General features: G+C 38.1%; 1 protein-coding gene across 1 annotated transcript in view; it reads right to left on the bottom strand.

Moving 5' to 3' along the window:
* Nucleotides 1-237: 237 nt before the first annotated feature.
* The window catches only part of LOC149546993 (putative protein phosphatase 2C 52), a 36,659-nt gene continuing 18,157 nt past the window's right edge, over nucleotides 238-18,739 (bottom strand). The window contains exon 5 of the mRNA XM_089791461.1: nucleotides 238-1,073. Coding sequence (XP_089647587.1) covers nucleotides 531-1,073 — 543 coding nt within the window. The 3' untranslated portion in view covers nucleotides 238-530. The remainder of the gene's footprint in view (nucleotides 1,074-18,739) is intronic.

Here is an 18,739-nt window from a genome sequence, read left to right as displayed (position 1 = left end):
AACAGTTATTCTCACCAAACTGCTTGGCTAGGAAATGTTGGAGCACTTCAAAATACTGCTTTGTTTCTTGAAGGGGTGGGGGGGAATATTAATGTGCTAATCATTAGGGTTTAACACATCCTTAATTAATTTTAAGTTTCGATGGTTATGACAGTTAAACCCTTTTCCTTGCCTATAAATCATCCTTTGAAATGTAAAATTTATATGCAATGATAAAATGTATTCTGCTCCTTGATATAACAGTCAAAAGCGCAAACTTCCTTCCATGGTGAAAAGAAAATGTACAGATGGAACGCAAGTCATTAGCAAAATGCAATGTACACTAAAGGAATCAGCAAGGCAATGATGATGTGGGTTAATTCAAAAACCTCAAACAAAACTGATGATAAGCAATAAACTTGCATATGAAGCAAGTTTATTAGCAAGTCTCCACTTAATAGGTTTACAGTAAATCATCTAAAAGTAAAGGAAATGAGCCAAACTAATATACTGCATTGTGGGTAAATATTAAACAATAGCCTTATTTTGTTCTACAAGCTTTTGTCATCAGGAAATCTGGGAAGTTGGACAAGTGAGTTAACTCTTGTAACACCTTCAAGTCCAGACCAGTTCTGATCAATGGTGTCAAGAGGTTCAACAGGATCTAAAACATTTTCTTCACAGCTCTCTTTTAGTTCTTTTGAAGGTTCCAATACAACTATTGATTGAAGGCAAGATTGAGATTCATCAGTAGCACGTATGGTAAAAAGACGCTGCAACAATGGACCCTCCTCTTCTCTCTGGTCTTTTTGCTGCCCAGTAAATGCATCTTTTCGTCCATTACCAACAATGCCAAGGGGTTCCATCTGATCAATACCGTTTGAAGAGGTTGATATGTTCTCCTGTCCTAGCAGGTCATCCATTTTAGAATCTAAATACAAACACACTACAGCACAATCATCCATCTTTGATGTTGGATACTTAAATCTCCATTCACGGACAGCAGATTCTACTAGCATTCTTGCAGCCAAGGATCTTGTAGGTGCAGATGAGACAATCTGAACCACCTCTTCATTGCTCAAGACATCCCAAACCTGTTGAATATATGATAAAAACATTAATCTTTACTTGAACAATTATTCAAAATGAAGGAACTAAGTAACCTGCAGAATTGCTAAATGTATTAGAAAGTTTGATAAAGAAATTGCAACAGCATGGTAGAAAAAGCTATAAAATGAACTCCTTCAAAGATGCATAAAGTGGGGAACATCTCATTCAAATTAGAATTTGTTATCATGAGTAGTTGCCAGGAAAACACAAAGTTGGCTTGATTTCGAGAGCAACAACATTCACTTAATTTAATGATGTCTTCCTACATTTTCAAGTGTCAACTGGTAAAGTGGTTCCTTAGCCCATTTACAGAAAATAATTTTCTTATTATTTTTACGTAGTTGGTAATAAAGGAACATAACTATCTTTATACATTTTTACCTCAACAAGTATAGACACATCAGTCCTAAAACCTGTTAAGGGAATAGTTCCTAAAGAAGGAAGATTTCAGTCGCTACTGAAGCAATCTAAGGTAATCATTTTATCACATGTATCCTTGAACAAGAACCCAAACGTATGGCAAGATCATAAATAATTAGATAGTAATACTATTTCTCCTAATAATTTAAACACTTTTGAAATGCAAAAATTTGCTCTCTAATAAATGTTTGTTGGTTTCACTTAAGACAGAATCTAGAAATGTGTGGCACAGTCGAGGCAATTTGAAGTTCATGCATATTAAGAATTTAAAGGTGGGTTCTGATTTCTAAATTTCATCTAAAAGAACCTTCGCATTTCTGGCATACGTTCACTTAAAGAAACTCTCAAAACCTTACTAAAATGACGGCAAAGTACCAAGCTCAGAATAATAACTTGCAATTTCACATGTTTGATTTCAGAGAAAGAATGGAATATTTAAAGCAAATTGAAGTACAAAAATTAGTGATTATAAATGTACAAAATATCCCAAACATTATATGCCAAAATGCCCCTAACAGGCTACAAACTTAAGACAATAGTCAGAACGAAAATTTCTCAACTCTGGGGATGGTAGGGGGATGGAATGTCGAGGGTTACTAAATAACTTTGAACAAATAATCCTGCCCCTTTGAGGTTGTTAATATTACTTTCCTTAAAAAGTTATTTTTTCTTTTTATGCACCAAACGGAACAGGTTGTCCAGTCCTCGAAAATGGCAATGCCACCTCCATGATCCTAAGTCTTCAGGATCTCTCTCCATGTTCCCAAGTTATAGATGCCAGGACGTCACTTGTGCTGATAATTCCACATAGCTTACCATTACTGGCAATTACCATGACATTGTTCATAAATTTCAAATTAGCACACATGTTATTCCCTAAGTGATCCATTGAATTGAAAGAAAAGATAAACATCTGCAAATAAGCCAAGAATGCAGTTCTTCCCAATGTCTTGTAATAAAATTGATAATTTACCAGCTCCATTGTGATAATTATAAAAATTACCCTTTCAGTTTTGATTTTCAATGTCCGTATTGGGTGCATCTCCTGCCCTCAATACTCTGTTCTAGATGTCATGGAAGTTTTGGGAACTTGGGGGAGTATTCCAATTTTCCAATACCTTGAGGCTCAAATTCTTGCTAAATTCACACACATGAGAATATTAGGAGATTTGCTTGTTTATTGACAGTATGGTTCCTACGAAGGGTTTCCATCAGTCATAAGTTTGCTGTGACATTTTCTATTTTACATGGTGTGTCCTCGCGACTTAGCCCAGCGATGAACCAGCTGATGTGAGCTAGGGTGAGACTAGTTCCCCACAGGTGAGATCAGCCACCTGCAAGATGTCTCAAGTTTGCTGTGACATTGTAGTAGCTAAACAGAGGAATAAAAACAAGAACTGTGAAAATAAAATCATGAAATCATGAGACTAAGTGCAATGACAATTTACTAAATATGAGAAATTAGAAATGTGATTACAGAAAATTTAGAGTGATCTATGTATATCTACAGGTAGACACATGGACATGTTTACACACATTTGCATATATATATATATTTAGGTTTGGTAAGTTCTCATTTATTTCACTTGTTTCATTATTTTTATTTGCTCGCAGTTTTTTCAGATTTTCTTTGGATTCTCTTATTTATATTTGTATGTTCATTTTTCTCAGTTTTTTTTGTTCTAGTATTTTTTAGGTATGCATTGGGTCGCTTTATTTATTTATTATTTAGATTTTTTCTTTCTTTGTATAAATATAAATACGCACACAATTTTTAGTTTTTTTTTTTTTTTTTTTTTGTTACTTTGGTGTCTTATTTCAATTAATTTATTCTCTTGTTTTCACTTTTGTGATATATATATTTTCACACATTCAAGTTCATATTTAAACAACCCCATATATATTCACACATTCAAGTTTATATTTAAACACCCCCTCTCTCTCTCTCTCCCTCCTCCTCCCTCTCTCTCCCCTCGTTTGATATTTTTTTTCTTATTTTTATATTTCATTAAGTTAGGGTTGCTTTTCGAGTTTCTTTATTTGGGTTTGCCAATTATTTGCCCCCTTTCTATTCTTTGTTATGTCTATTTTTGAATTTTTGAGGTTCCTTATTTTCTTAATTTGTTGTTTTTCTTGTGTTTAGGTATGGTTACACATATATACAATTTTGTTTTCTATGTTGTTCCTTATTTTCTTAATTTTGTTTTATATGTTTTGTATGTTGTTGTTTTATATATACAATTTTATTTTCTTAATTTGTTGTTTTTCTTGTGTTTAGGTATGGTTATACATATATACAATTTAATAAATATGAGAAATTAGAAATGTGATTACAGCAAATTTAGAGTGATCTATGTATGTCTATAGGTAGACACATGTATGTGTTTACACACATTTGCACACACACACACACACACACACACACACACACACACATACATATTTGGGTTCAGTAAGTTCTCATTTGTCACTTTTTCATTATCTATATTTGCTCGTAGTTTTTTCAGATTTTCTTTGGATTCTCTTATTTATATTTGTATGTTCATTTTTCTCAGTTTTTTTTGTTCTAGTATTTTTTAGGTATGCATTGGGTCGCTTATTTAGATTTTTTCTTTCTTTGTATAAATATAAATATGCACACAATTTTTAGTTTTACTTTGGTGTCTTATTTCAATTAATTTATTCTTTTGTTTTCACTTTTGTGATATATATATATATATATATATATATATATATTCACACATTCAAGTTCATATTTAAACACCCTCTCTCTCTCTCCCTGCCCCTCCCCCTCCCCCTCTCCCTCTCCCCTTGTTTGATATTTTTTTTTTCTTATTTTTATATTTCATTAAGTTAGGGTTGCTTTTTGAGTTTCTTTATTTGGGTTTGCCAATTATTTGCTCCCTTTCTATTCTTTGTTATGTTTATTTTTGAATTTTTGAGGTTCCTTATTTTCTTAATTTGTTGTTTTTCTTGTATTTAGGTATGGTTATACATATATACAATTTTGTTTTCTATGTGGTTGGCTTGAGTCTTGGCTTGTTTAGGTTCACCATTTTCATTGTTTTCAAATTTTCTTCTTGGTTGATATTTTTATTCTCTTTTGTTTCTCACCCTCCCTCCACACTTTGCATGATCCCCCCTTCTCCCCTCATATATCTTCAGTGGCTCTTACTCAACATCTTTCATTTTTCATCTTTTGCACTCTCATTCATTCTAATGATGGATAACCGAGTGTGATCCATGTTGATGTTAAAAATCTAAGTCACAAGATTCCAATTTGAATTTGAGTGCGTCAATCATAAAATTTAGCTGAAATTCTGTGAGGGTAAAAAATTCAAAAAACTATCGACATTGAAATTAACTTATAAGATAAGATAAGATACGATAAAATTATTAATGTCTACGAAAAACGAAAACGGTTTATGGGACTAAGCATACAAACAAAAGAGCCAACCAAGCAAAGGCACCAAACGGTGATTGAAAATGAAACAAAACAACAAGAAGAAAGAAAGACAAGGTAAGGACTAAGGGTCCTTCAATGTCACAAAGAAATCCGTAATAGAGAGGCACATCCGTGGACAATCCATAGTCTTCGGATGTCGTGAAGAACCCCTATAGGACTGATGCTGCCTGTAGAGACTGGTACAATGTCTGACAGATTTGGAATGTGAAGTAGTGGAAGGCCTTTTCAAACCCTGCGGAGGAGACAAGGGAGAGAAAAAGGTGGTAATGAGCTGATCAGAAGTTCGTCTATGATGAAAGGACTGTAGGGTATTCTCTCGAAGATGGGTGGCCTCCTGAAGATAAAGTGTTAAACACCGCTGATCAATATAACTGAAGAACATTGAGAGAGAAGAACAGTCTCTGAAAAGACAATAGAATCTCCCTCTGATTTCATAGTAATGAGGACAACGAAATATGAAGTGAGTCTCGGTCTCAGCTTCCATCAAAGTGCATAACTGGCATAATGGATCAACCTGATCCATTATGGTGATCAGTCTGAGCCCTGAGACAATGAGAACCAACCCTAAAAGAGCCCAAAGAGAACCGTAATGCATGATTCCAATGCCGGTAAAGATAAGCAGGGCGAACAACAATACCATCCTGAATAACAAGAAAATGCTTAGCATAGAAGGCCATCTTAGGTTGCAAACCACCCAGGGGATGACACCAAGTAGTGGTAATATATTGCCTATAGATATCCTATTTGACATGCTCATTCAACTCCTGACGAGAGGGAAGAAGATGAGCTAGGGCATCCAACGAAAATTGATAGGGATGAAGACGATCAATCTCAATCTCGATCGAACCCAACAAAGAGGTGGCCTGAGCGTACCATCATCTTGATCTAACAGAAGTGTTAGACCTCATAATCTCCACCGAAGAACAATATGCCAAAAAAGAGTATCTATGTCGGTCAGCACCTGTCTCCATAAAACCACAAAGCCGATGAAGAAACCAAATCAAGTCAAAAATAACGGCAAGTTTGAGAGGATGAGCACCAAACTTTGCTAAAACAATGCTGTGAGGGGTGAATCTGTGACACCTAATGATATGACGCAACAACAGTGTCTGGACCCGCTCAATAGAAGCCCAATCAAAAGCAATAAGAGAAGGTCCCCAAACCACAAAACCATAGAGGACTGTCAGACGAACCAAGGAGTCAAAAAGGGACAACTTGGATGAAATATCCTAAAAATGATGCTTGAAGCATTGTCTCTCTAGCAAAGCCAGGGAGCCCATACCCTTACTAACTCGGGACTGAATAGCAGGTCTTAAACTGAAACGTGGTCCTAAGAACTTCACACCAAGATACATGTAAGAGGGAGTAATCTCAACCTCCTTCCCTTGGAAGAAGAAATGGAGATGAGAGGTCTTTAAACAATTAAAGACCATAACCCGTGTCTTAGATAAACTGACCACAAGCTGTCTTTGAGTACAGAAAGAAGCAAGACTATCAAGGAGTCTCTGTAAGCTATCGGGAGAAGAGGCCAAGAGAACTACATCATCAGCAAAGAGGAGAATAGAGATAAGAACCTGATGTAAATAACACCCATCTCCTGAGAGGATTTCATAAGGAAATCCTCCAACTCATCAATATACAAGCCAAACAGTGTAGGGGAGAGAGGACAACCTTGCTTCACGCCAATGGTGCTCTGAATTGGATCAGAAAAGCCCTCTGGAGTTCTGAGCCTACTAGTAACCTTCTCATAAAGTCTCAAAATAGCAGTCTGTAACATATCTAAAATTTATTTATTTGTAAATATAAGTAATGTATCCACAAAATTATCAAAATAGTTTGACATTGCTAAATAATTAGACTAAATAACTTAATATTATTTTTAAAATAATAATATTATTATAAATAATCATATTATATTAAATATCATAAAATTGGGACGACGTTCGAAAGGGGTAAAAATTCATTGAAATTTGAACTTAATGGATGAAATTCAGTATAGCCTATGACTTAGCTAAAAATTGTGACACTCAAAACTAGAAACATATATTTAGAAATGTATCTTCGGTCGGGCAAGGGAGACTCTAAAACAAAGGGTGTATCGTGAGCTCCCTTGTTGTGCTTAGTTTTGGAGGTAGATCCTTCTGTTTGGATCTTTGCTTCCTAGTTGGTTCTTTGGTTTTAGTTGGTGATATGCTTTTATGTCACCACGATTACCCCTTTTTGTGGGGGTGAACAGCTCCTCTTCGGTTTGTTGTAATTTTGTCTATGTGCTTATTGAATATCTAAAGCTATGTACAAGGTTTCAAGCACGCTTCAAAACCTGTTTTCCTTAATCAAAAACATATATTTATAATTCTAATGGATTGTGGAAATCAGTTTGACATGCAAGAGACAAATAGATAGCAATAGTATTCATGAAAAAATTACATAATGCAAGTCCTAGCAAAATGGTGGAAATGTGTTATAAACAGAAACAAATACAAGAGTGTGTAAATGTTAGTCAAAGTATCACATGGCAAGAGAAATTCATGAACTAGGACAAACTACAAGAACTGTAAACTAAAAGATTGTACATTGCAAAGTCAGTGCAAAATCTGAGAGGTTGGTTCTATGCCACACGCTGACAATCTCCATTATTTTGTGTTTAATTTATAAGGGTTCGTTTGGCTGTGGGAATAGAAATATGGGAATAGGAATAGTTATTTTGGAATAGAAAATGGGGATACATATTCCTATTCTTGTTTGGTTCGGTCAGAATTTGACGAGGAATTCATGGACCCAAAAATTTATGTTTTCTAGAATAAATAAAATTGGAATAAGAATACGTATTCCAATTTCACCTATACATATTCCTATTCGCAATTCCAATTTGGTGCACCCAAACAAAGAATTCAAAATTTTAAGAATTTACATATACCTAATCCACTCATATTCCCGCTGCCAAATAGACCCTAGGCAAAAGATTTTATTTTGCAAAATGTTTGTACAAAATCTTAAGGTTGCATTCATACCACAAGATCTCAATTTATGCTATTACGTATAATAGTTGTAATAGAATAAAATAGAAAAATGGAAGAGGAAAGGATTTCTTTGAAGCTATAAGAAGGATAATTACTTGCAGTCTCTCAGTTTGTGTCTTCTATTTTCTTAGTTTTTTGGAATATTGGATAACAGGTGCTCAAATAGTAATGACACTATTGGAGCTCTGCAACATATAGAAAAATGAGATAAGAGCTATGTAGTATACCCACCTATTGTAGAAGAGTACTATAGCTAGTGGTCAAATAGCATATGGCATAAAGCACCACCATGGATAAGTTGATCATAGTTATATATTTTCCTAGATCAAATTACCCCTTCTAAGAAAAATAGTACCCATCACAGCAAGATGCAATAGAAGACGTGCAAAATTGTTTGTGTCTTGCTTCTATGAATCGTTTTCCTTGGGATGGGCCTTTAACCTGCTATGATGATCTAGTGCAGAAGAATTTCTTGAATTTTGGTGCATTGACTGGTTTATCCAATTTTGCAAGAGGTGCTACAATCAAAACTAATGCTTGCTAGCTTAAGTTCTAATTGTTCATTAATTTGTTGGCTTAGTTTAGCTTTATAAGTTCAGTTGTAGAAGTTCCCAGTGGCTTGTTTAAATTGGTAAGTATTGGCTTCCTTTGTGTCAAACAGTCATAGGCAAGGAATGACTTTGATTTTGGTTTGGTTTCCCTAATCTACATGTATGTACACCAACTCTTTTGAGTCCTTTGCTTGTGTTATATTTTGCTATTCTATTTGGTCAGTTTTCAGTATTATATGAAATGGACACTTCAACAAGATACTAGTAAACATTGGCATCATTGCTTACACAAAGTTACGTCAAATTAATAAATAGCTAGCATTGGTCAACACTATTGATAGTTGCGCTAAACAAAAAAATTATTGTTAGTATGCCTGAACAAACATAGGAGACAATTAGAGTGTCGTCAAAAGGCAGACTTAGGTCGAACGAAACCTTGGATTGGTGGAACAAGAAGAATGGAGGCAGCTATTAGAAGCAATTGAATCCAAATGTTCATTAGTCTAAACTGAAAAGCCAAAGTGTAAGTTGGAGTTGTAGTTAGGTTACAAACATTATAATGTTCAACTAACTATGAATAATGTGGGTCGAGATTACCAAACATTTTCAACTTCTGGAAGTACATGCAGATCTCATAGACCAAGTATGTTTTGAGGAACAAGGAAAGGCTTTTCTATACAAGGGAAGTCTTCTTACTTGAGAATGAAAATTGAGGACTTCTTTGCAAATAGAGAGAGGGAAGCATATGAAGGTAATGTTTAAGGCATGGAAAAGTTGTTGATGAAAAATGGAGCTAGGCAAAAGCATTGGGCAAAGGAGTGGAGAAAAGTAAACCCAAGAGTAATACAAGAGAGTGGAACATGAGTTTTCAAAAGAGTTGAGGATCCTCACATGTTTGGGAATGTCAATAGAGCACTGCTATGCATATCAAAACTTCCATAGGAAAAAGTTTGAGTTGCTAAATTTGCATGAGGACAAACCATGGTGACCCCACTATCGAGCCCTAACGTAGAGAGGCAAAAGTTACCTAAGTACGTAGAAGAAGGAAAAAACTTGTGAAACACTTTGGGGTTGAATGATAATTTCCAACCAACCTTAGAGGGGAATTAGAAAATAGAGATTTAAAGAATCGATCAAAATACATGGAAGAAATTATGAAAGGCAATTGAAGAATAAGTCAAATCTGTCTAGGATGAGAGTGAAATCATTGCTGAAATTACAACTCTTGGCAGGTGAAACAAGAGAATGAAAAAGAATCAACCAATGGTACATTGAAGATGATTCATCAATGGTATTCTTTATTCATTGTGAAAAAAAATGAATATAGGGTCATTTTCATTGCAACCAAAAGTGCACGACAAGGCCAATCTCAGAGAGCACTCAGGGCAGAAAGAATATGCATTTCCTGCTTGGTACATGTAAAGTCTTTAACTTGGTAAATAGACTCTGGTGCTTCTTGAAACTTCAGTTATTGGCGTGATTGGTTCACAAACTTCTCACCTTTCATTAATTCAGTCATTTTTGGAGGTAGTGAAGATTATATAGTTGTTGGCAAAAGGACAATGTGTAGATATAGTCTAGTGGGAAGAATCTCATATTCCTCAATGTATACTATGTTCTTAGTATGGAACTAAATCTTCTCTCAATGAGCATGATTATGTCTCCTCAACTTGATTGGATATTCAGTTTACACAATTATTTAATCGTTAATTGTATGACACTGTCCTGTGGCATCATCAGTTTGATCACCTAACATTCACTATCTTGCTCAACTTGTTCAAGAAAATCTAGTTCTTGGCTTACCGGAGATTTAGACTCGACATTTCTGAGTTTGTGGAGCTTGTCGAGTTGAGAAGTAGCAAGGTTGGATAAGTAGAAAGGATGGTGACTTATGGTTGAGAAGTTGCTTATTTTACTGCTTTCTCTAACTTTTGTGATACTCACGGCATCAAACGCTAGATAACCACACCTTACACTCCTTAGGTAGAATGACATTGTTGAACATCAAAACTGCACTATTACTAAAATGACTAGGTCAATGATGGAACACATAAGTGTTCTTAAGAAAATTTTGGTACAAGTAATATTCATTGCAATCTATCTCCTTACGCGGTCTCAACATCTGAAAGCCTTTGCGTCTTTAGCATATGCTTGAACTCCAAATGCACAATGCTCCAAGTCGGATTCCAAAAGTCAGAAACTTATGTTCACAATGTATAGTGACAACCATAAGGTTACCAACTAATTGATGTAGAGACTAATCATCTTATCTTTAGTCATGATGTTGTCTTTGATGAAGAGTGAGTTTTTCAACTATCCTCGTCTGTGCAGAATATTGAGGATCGACCTTTGAATGCTATTTGATTTGGGTGTTTGTCTTCCATTTGGCTCACCTAATGGGAGGGATTTATAGAAACACTAGTTTTTTAATCTTTTAAATGTTGTAATTTAACAAAACAATAGTTGGGTACAACCATTGTTTATTATGATCATGTCATATGTTATTTGATTTATAAACCTATCAAGGAATGTAAGATTTGGCTATTAAGGTAGCCACCCAAGATCCAAAAGACAAATGGAGAGCACACCAACAAGACAGCATGAATATGATAAGAATAAATTGTTTTCCTATCAATAATTCAATACAATGGATGATAGTACATAGGAGAGCCCTTGGTTATATAGCCAATGTGAAAATGTAGCAGTGAATCAGACAAGGAGAAATGTTATTGTCTCGTTACATGATAATCAAGAGACAACTTATCACCCACCCAAGTTTGAATCACATGTCCACCAAAGGTGGATCATGCTCCCATGTGTAATAAAATTTGCGCAACATGTGCAACAAAGGTGGGGAGTGATAAGTCCACATAAAATAGAGTTGCTCCAAACTATTCCTATGTAATTCCCAAAGTAAGTTTAAGTAGGTGTAATTATGTCTTAGGTGACTAAACAATGTAAAATACCTTCGTTACACCAATATTTCCCCTTAAGTGCAACATAGGGAGGATGTACTAAAACTAACAATTCAAGATGGGTTCCAACTATCAGGCCATGTCAGGTACCCATGTACAAATGCAATGCAATTTCTCACAAACAGAGAGAAAGAGAAAACCTACTGGGACAAAATTCCTTTAAAAAGGGAGATAAAAATACAAAATAACTCTCAAAGAATAATGAGTTGGACAAAAGCCTATTTGAGGAAAAAGTCCCTCCCCTATAACAGACAAAAAGAGACCAAGTAACTCCCCCTCAATGTAGAATAAACACCAATGGTGGATGCTCCAACCTAGATGTAGATGCTTCCTAATCGTTGAACAATGTTCCTTCCCTTAGGAATAAATAAAATTGAAGGTTTATGTTTGAAGTCTCTCCATTCCTAAAATGAATATGTAGGAAAAATACCTTGACATATATGCAATTTTTGTAGGAAAAAACCTCATGTTGATGATGAAGGTTGCCCCTTTCAAATTAAGTGTCCTGGTACACACTACTGAAAAAGACAAGTCAAAATATAATGAGGATGAATGTAGAACATGGTCCAAAAACCCAAATATCTAAAGATAAAGAAACCTCCAACTGTTGTACATAAAGATCCACAATCATATTAAAATTGAATATGAATGATCATGTAGAGAATGAACAAGAGGGTCAAAGTGTTCCCTAACAGAAACTAAAGAAGGATCATCTTCATCAAAGAGAAGATGAATATTGTCAATGATGTCTCTCAAATATGCAACAAGACTCCACAAGAAAACTTGCAATGTCTGTCAAGTAGTTATCCCATAAAGCTATCTGGAAGATGAAGTGTCTCCCGCTACACCAAATCACAAGGACACATGTATTATTTAGTACAACAATTGACAAAGGAGATGACATATCAACACATGTCTCAAGAAGCTTAGGAGATGAAAGCACTAAAAGATTCAAATGAACATGCTCAAACTTCTCAAATGTTTACACACTTGATGTCATTGTGTGCACATTAGCTGAAATCACCAATAAGAGAAAAGTGTGAAAAGGTTTAGCATCAAGAATGACAATCAACCTCCCCAATGTAACAACATTTATACTCTATGAATCCTGAAGGATGACAAAATCAGGTGTGAACTCAACACTCTTTATTGTTCTACCACTCGTGACTTGATAAATAGAAAGGATATTTGTTGGCAATGCAGGTACACATAGAACATCATTGAATGCTCCACCATCTATGTCAATTAATGTCTTCCCACAAATACTCATTTATGTGTTGTTATCCATCTCAATGTATGGCAATGAATAAGCCTCAAATCAAGAGAACCTACTCTTTGAAAAAGCCATATGATGTGAAGCACCATAATCAAGAATACACTAATCTAAATTAGAATTGCAATCACAACAAGTGCTTGCCCCTTATATTTCTCAACTTGAGATGATGATGAAGAACACTATGATGAATGCCTTGGAAAATTGATTTGATTCTTCTTAAGAAGATGCTTCAACTCATTAATTTGTTTGAGATAACATTTGTTCTTATCATGCCTTGATGTCTTGCAATATGCACAAATTGGTAACTCTTTGGATAATTTCCCCATAGGATAAGATAATGATATTAATGTTTGACAAAAAACCAACGAAGGGTCTAAGGGACTGGAAGATACAATAGGGAAAAAAAACAACCCAGCGGGAGCACCAAACTGTGTTTGAAAAAGGAAGAGCATCAAAACAAAACAAAGAGAGGAAACAGAAATGAACAGGCGAGAGAAGGACTAGATATCCTTTCTTGATAAAAAGAAATCCATCACTAAGGGATAAGATCCAAGGAGACTAGGATCCTGAGCCCGAATTCGTGTAGCCTTGGGAGTAGAATGTCGTTGCCTAATGAATCCATGACATGATCAAATAGCTCTGGTGTGTCCTGATGCAGGTGTATTCGGTGGTTGTTTCCTACCCTTGGAGGGTGACAGGGGGGGGGAGAAGGCGGTGATGAGCTGATCCAAGGCCTAACTCTGAGGAAACATGAGCTGTAAAGTGTGGTAATAGAACTAAGAAGTCTCACGGAGGTAGAGGGCTAAACATCGTTGGTTGGGGTAGCTGAAGAAGGTCGACAGAGATCTGCAGTCTTTGAATAGGTGGTGAAACCTACCTCTGATCCCATAGTAGATGGGACATCTAAAGATGAAATGGATCTCAGTCTCTGTCTCAGATAGAGTGCAAAGGCGACAGATCTAATCATCTCTGACCAAGTGGTATTCGGTCTGGCAATTCAACCTGTGTGTACCCACTCTGAAGGACCTTAGGGAGATACGAAGGGTGTGGCTCTAGTAGAAAGGGTGCACAATAATCCCCTCATGGATCTCAAGAAAATGCTCCAAGCAGAAGGCCGTCCATGGACGCAGACCCTTGTATGGGTTAACCCAGGTTGTGGTGGTGTACTGTCTGTAAATGTCGAGTCTGACATGCCCATTCAACTCACCCTATGAGCGGAGCAGATGAGCAGGAGAATTAAGTGAGAAATGGTAAGGAGGGAGATGATCAATATCAATCCCTATTGAGCTAAGTAAGGCGGTGGCTTGGGATACCAACCACGAGCTTTGGGTCTCAAATCAGAGCTGATGATATCAACAGAGGAGAAGTAGGCGAGGTAGGAGTATCTGTGGTAGCCGTCCATAAAGTCAACAAAGCCCTTGAGGTGGTGGAGAAACCAGATCAAGTCAAAGATAACACTAAGTCTAAAGGGATGGGTCCTGAACTCAGCCAAGATAATACTGTGTGGGGTGTATCGCTGACATCTGATGATCCGACAGAGGAGAAGGGTTTGGACCTGCTCGACCGATGCCCAGTCAGAGTCCAGAAGCAAAGGTCTCCAAACCACTAAGCTGTAAAGAACTGTCAGTTTGGCCAGAGAGTCCAAAAGTGATAACTTGGTGTCCTGAAAGTGATGCCGGAAGCACTGTCTCTCCAATAGAGCAAGGGAGCCCATCCCCTTGGCACACAAGTTGGCCTCATGGTGAACCTGGGGCCAAAGAACTTAACCCCAAGGTAAGTGTATGACGAGACAATCTCAATCTCCTGATCCTGATAGGTGAAGTGAAGATGAGAGGTCTTCACGCCATTGAAGACCATGACCTAAGTCTTGCCCAAGTTCACAATGAGTTGGCGATGGACATAGAAAGGGGCTAATCTGTCAATAAGTCTCTGGAGCCCCTCAGGAGAGAAGGCAAGGAGAACCACATCATCATCAAACAGAATGGAGATAAGAACTTGGTGTAAGTAGCAACTGTCTCCAAGGAGCAAGGTCTCCAGCTCATCAATGTATATACCAAATAAAGTGGGGGAGAGAGGGCAGCCTTGCTTCACCCCAATGGTACTGTGAATCAGATCGGAGAAACCCTCAGGAGTTCAAAATTTGCCTAACACTATCTTATGTAATCTCATGATTGCCGTCAAAAGAATGTCTAAAATACGATTGTCTCCTAGCCTTTGAAAGAGGGCTCCACGAGGAATAGAGTCGAAGGCCTTATGAAAGTCTACAAAACAACAATAGACTTTCACAATACACAACGTCAAGATGTGATCCATAGTTTAATAGTCGGTATAAAACCTAGCCTGTCCTCTAGCATGGTCTCACCCCCTATCGAGGTAACCAGACAAGATAGTATTCAAAATTGTGGCATAGAGCTTGGCAAAGGTATGCCCAATCATGATGGTCCTATAGTTGTTGTGGTTCGAAACCATCCCAAACTTATAGATGGGATAAATCATGTGTCTCGATCAAGAGTCAGGAAACCCAGTGCAAACCAATTTGTTGAAGAGTGTCGAAAGATAAGAATAAAGGATCAGAGTACCAAGCTTGAAGAGCTCTGCCTAAAAACCTTCCTCATCAACGGCCCTGCTACATCTCATGAGTCTAATGGGCTCACTAATGGTGAAGGAGGTGAAAAGATGGCAGTGGGGGGGGGGGGGGGGGGGATGGGAGGGTGGAGGTATGGGAAACCAACGAGTGCCAGTCAAGGGCACAAGGCGGGGCAGAGTGGTAGGGGAACAAGATACGCCAGAAGGTTTGTAGGTCATAAGCAAGAGTGTCACAAAGAGATCTGCATTGCAAAGCCACAAAAACACACTTCTTGAACCGAAGAAGGCAACGTTAGAAGGAATGCAACTGAGTGTAAGAGGGGGAGTGAGCCAAAAGGGAAACACATAGGGAGTGGTGGAAAGATTTGTAGTCCTCGTCGAACCACTAATTCATGGGGCAAGATTTTCGGCTAGTGGGGCTGCAGTGGGAGGGAGTGCAATGGGGGTTGGAGAGGAGGGTGGATTCCCATAAAGCAAAGGTAATGAGGTCGAAAAGAGAAGGAGCATAGGAGATAACCAACAAGTGGTCGAAGGGGGGGAGAAGCTATATGAGGTGGAGGGTGAAGAGGTAGCAGTTGCAATCTGAGAAGCGAAAAGTGGTATGGGGGCCTGAGGATAAAGATTGGGGGTGAAGTGGGGGGTGGGGTGGTAGAGGTGAGGGGGCGAAGCGGACTAGGAGACTGAGTACGAAGTGGTCGACCAAAGGGAGGTGGGTGACAATGAAGTTGCTAATCGAGGGGACCAAGGAAGCTGATGCGAGAGAGTGTAATTGACCACACTCGCACCCCAACAATGAGGCCAAATGGTGAAGAGCTCAGAGTCTGAGAAGCACGAGAGGCCATTTAGGATCAGCAAATCAGTTGACTCACAAAGCTAGTTGAGATGGCGACAATTGCATGAGAGAGGCCCAAGCGAGTCCTGAGAGCATCTTTGAAGACCAATGGTGACTAGATTAGTCTCTCGGGTATAAGTCAAGTCTGAGGAATGGTCATGGAGAGGGGTCTAGAGATCTCTAGTCCATGCATTCAAGTCTCCTAGGATAAGGATGTCATCGAGGCCCGAAAACTTGGTGATATACTTGTGCAGATAAGAGAAGGGGTCTTCATCAATCGAGTTGTGTATGGCATAAGGAGAGGTGCCCGAAGGGACATAGCAAACGACAATAAACATGTCTCTAAGATGGTGACCAATATGACCAATATGGTTGATTTGGATCCACATAAACCTAGCTGCAGTGTCAGAATGGAGTAATGTTAGTAAGGTCATCTCTAATTAGACAGGCAACACCCCTAGAGCCTCATAAACCACCCAATGTATGAACTTCCTTTCTCCAAGTAGATAGCCACTAATAGCCCAAGAACCTAGGGAGAGGGTAGACCAGGCTCTCATGAGTCTCCATAACCACCAAAATATTCGCCGAACCAACCACATCTGAGAGCAGGCCAAGTAATGACCAAAGCGTACCATTACCATTCCAACAACTAGCATGGAGAGAAGTGGGGGGAGGTTCTCTCCCATGTGATTGCTAGCATGACCATCATTTGGCTAGAGGAGCCTGTCTATGTTCCCATCCGCTTGGGGGAAATCCCGAACGATAGCCCTACGGTTTCAAATCATCGCCCACTTCTTAGCTCATCTAGCCTTTATAACTAACTCCCTAGAATGTCTTAGCTCTGCCATCTGCACTCTAGTAGATTCTCATCCAAAAAGATCTTTGAAGAGAGAGGAAAAAGCTTCCTTTTCGATTGAAGAGCCCATAATTGATTTGAGACTGAGAGGAATCACAGGCAAAGAGACCCACCTGGTCCCACCCAACAACTGTCTAGGGTGATATCTATGATGCTTAGTTACTCCATGAGAAAAGATTGCTCGACTGTTAATGGATCAATGGTAAAGCTAGGGAGACCACGAACCCTAAGGTTAAGTTCGCGAACTCGTCTCTAGCGCTACTCGGTGAGCTACCCCTTGACAATCTTTTCCACCCCTGCAAGAGGGGTAGAATCGGGAGTGGTGCACACTAACGCCCATGACTTGGCCTTCTGCTCAATCTTAGATAGAAGAGAAGTGTGTTTGGCTACTAGTTCGCTTCGTTGTTCCCTAAAGGTGTCTAGGTCCCCAAGTTGTGCTATGACTGTGTTGAACTGAGTCTTGATGATAGCAATGTCCAAAATGAGAGTGTTTGAGTACGAGTCAACTTGGGTTTTTAAAGAAACAACAATTTCAGTGAGTGTGAGCAATGTGTTAGTGGATTCAAGCTTAAACACCCGATCGATTAATTTTTGAGGTTGGATGGAGAAACAACTGTATCTTTTAGTGCTATATTATCCTTCTCCACTTTTGCTAAATGGTCACCACTCTACTGAAATACGACCGGATCAAGTGGGGGATTCATTTCGTTAAACAATTGATAAGAAAACCCAAGCAACCTGTATGTTCACAAAATTCTTTCACCTGAAGCTTGAGACGCTATCGAGAACCTGATGCAATGCCCCTTCCAAGTCACAGAGAATTATCTAGTCAGTGACACGATAATTGTTGTGGATTGTTACCCCAAGTCACCTCAACCCACAACACTCCCCATTCTATCAAACAGTTGTCGAGCGAACCTCAGACCAACAATTCTGAAGGAGTGATACCTTGTATTTGCTCAACATGGACGGAGCAGAGATAATTCGACCTATAAGCAAACATTTGGAACTGTCATGTGAGCAACATTCTGCAATATACAAATAGCGGCAAGGGAAAGAACGACGAATCATCAATGGCTGGGGAAAAAGGGGAAATTTTCTATTTGTAAGATGTTTATTTGAATCCCCACGACACACAGTTCTCTACAACTCATGGCACACAACTCTCGCAACATATAGTGGCAAGGGCAACAACGATGAAGAATACTCTATTTGAATCACAACACTGTCAGTCCTACACTGCATCAAACCACGACTCACTTAAGAAGAGGATATAAAATCTTAATTGTGAGGTGAAGAAGATTGCATGGGGGCTTCACTTAGTTTATTTGAACCATAGCATGCACGATCATGACATTATAAAGAATCCCCCTAATTTCAAAAATATTACTCCAAACTTCTTTTTTGTCACCTCCATCTAATACCCACTACACTCATTTTCCTATTTAAACCCCTACCCCCCACCAACCCAGAAAACCCTCTTCCCTCAATTTAGTCAATATATTTAAACCCCCAATATGAATGCACATGATATGGTATTATATTGCCCCTTTTTAAAACCCAATTTAAACCCCCAATATGAATGCACATGATATGGTATTATATTGACCCTTTAGTAAAACATGTTACCTAGATGACTTGAGAACCTCCATTTATCATTTGAGCATC

This window comes from Cupressus sempervirens, chromosome 7 (genome assembly GCF_028749045.1).
Source record: "Cupressus sempervirens isolate cs-2001-9-10 chromosome 7, ASM2874904v1, whole genome shotgun sequence".
Classification (NCBI taxonomy): Eukaryota; Viridiplantae; Streptophyta; class Pinopsida; order Cupressales; family Cupressaceae; genus Cupressus; species Cupressus sempervirens.
The sequence above is the reverse complement of the archived record's forward strand: the minus strand, read 5'-3'. Positions and strand labels throughout refer to the sequence as shown.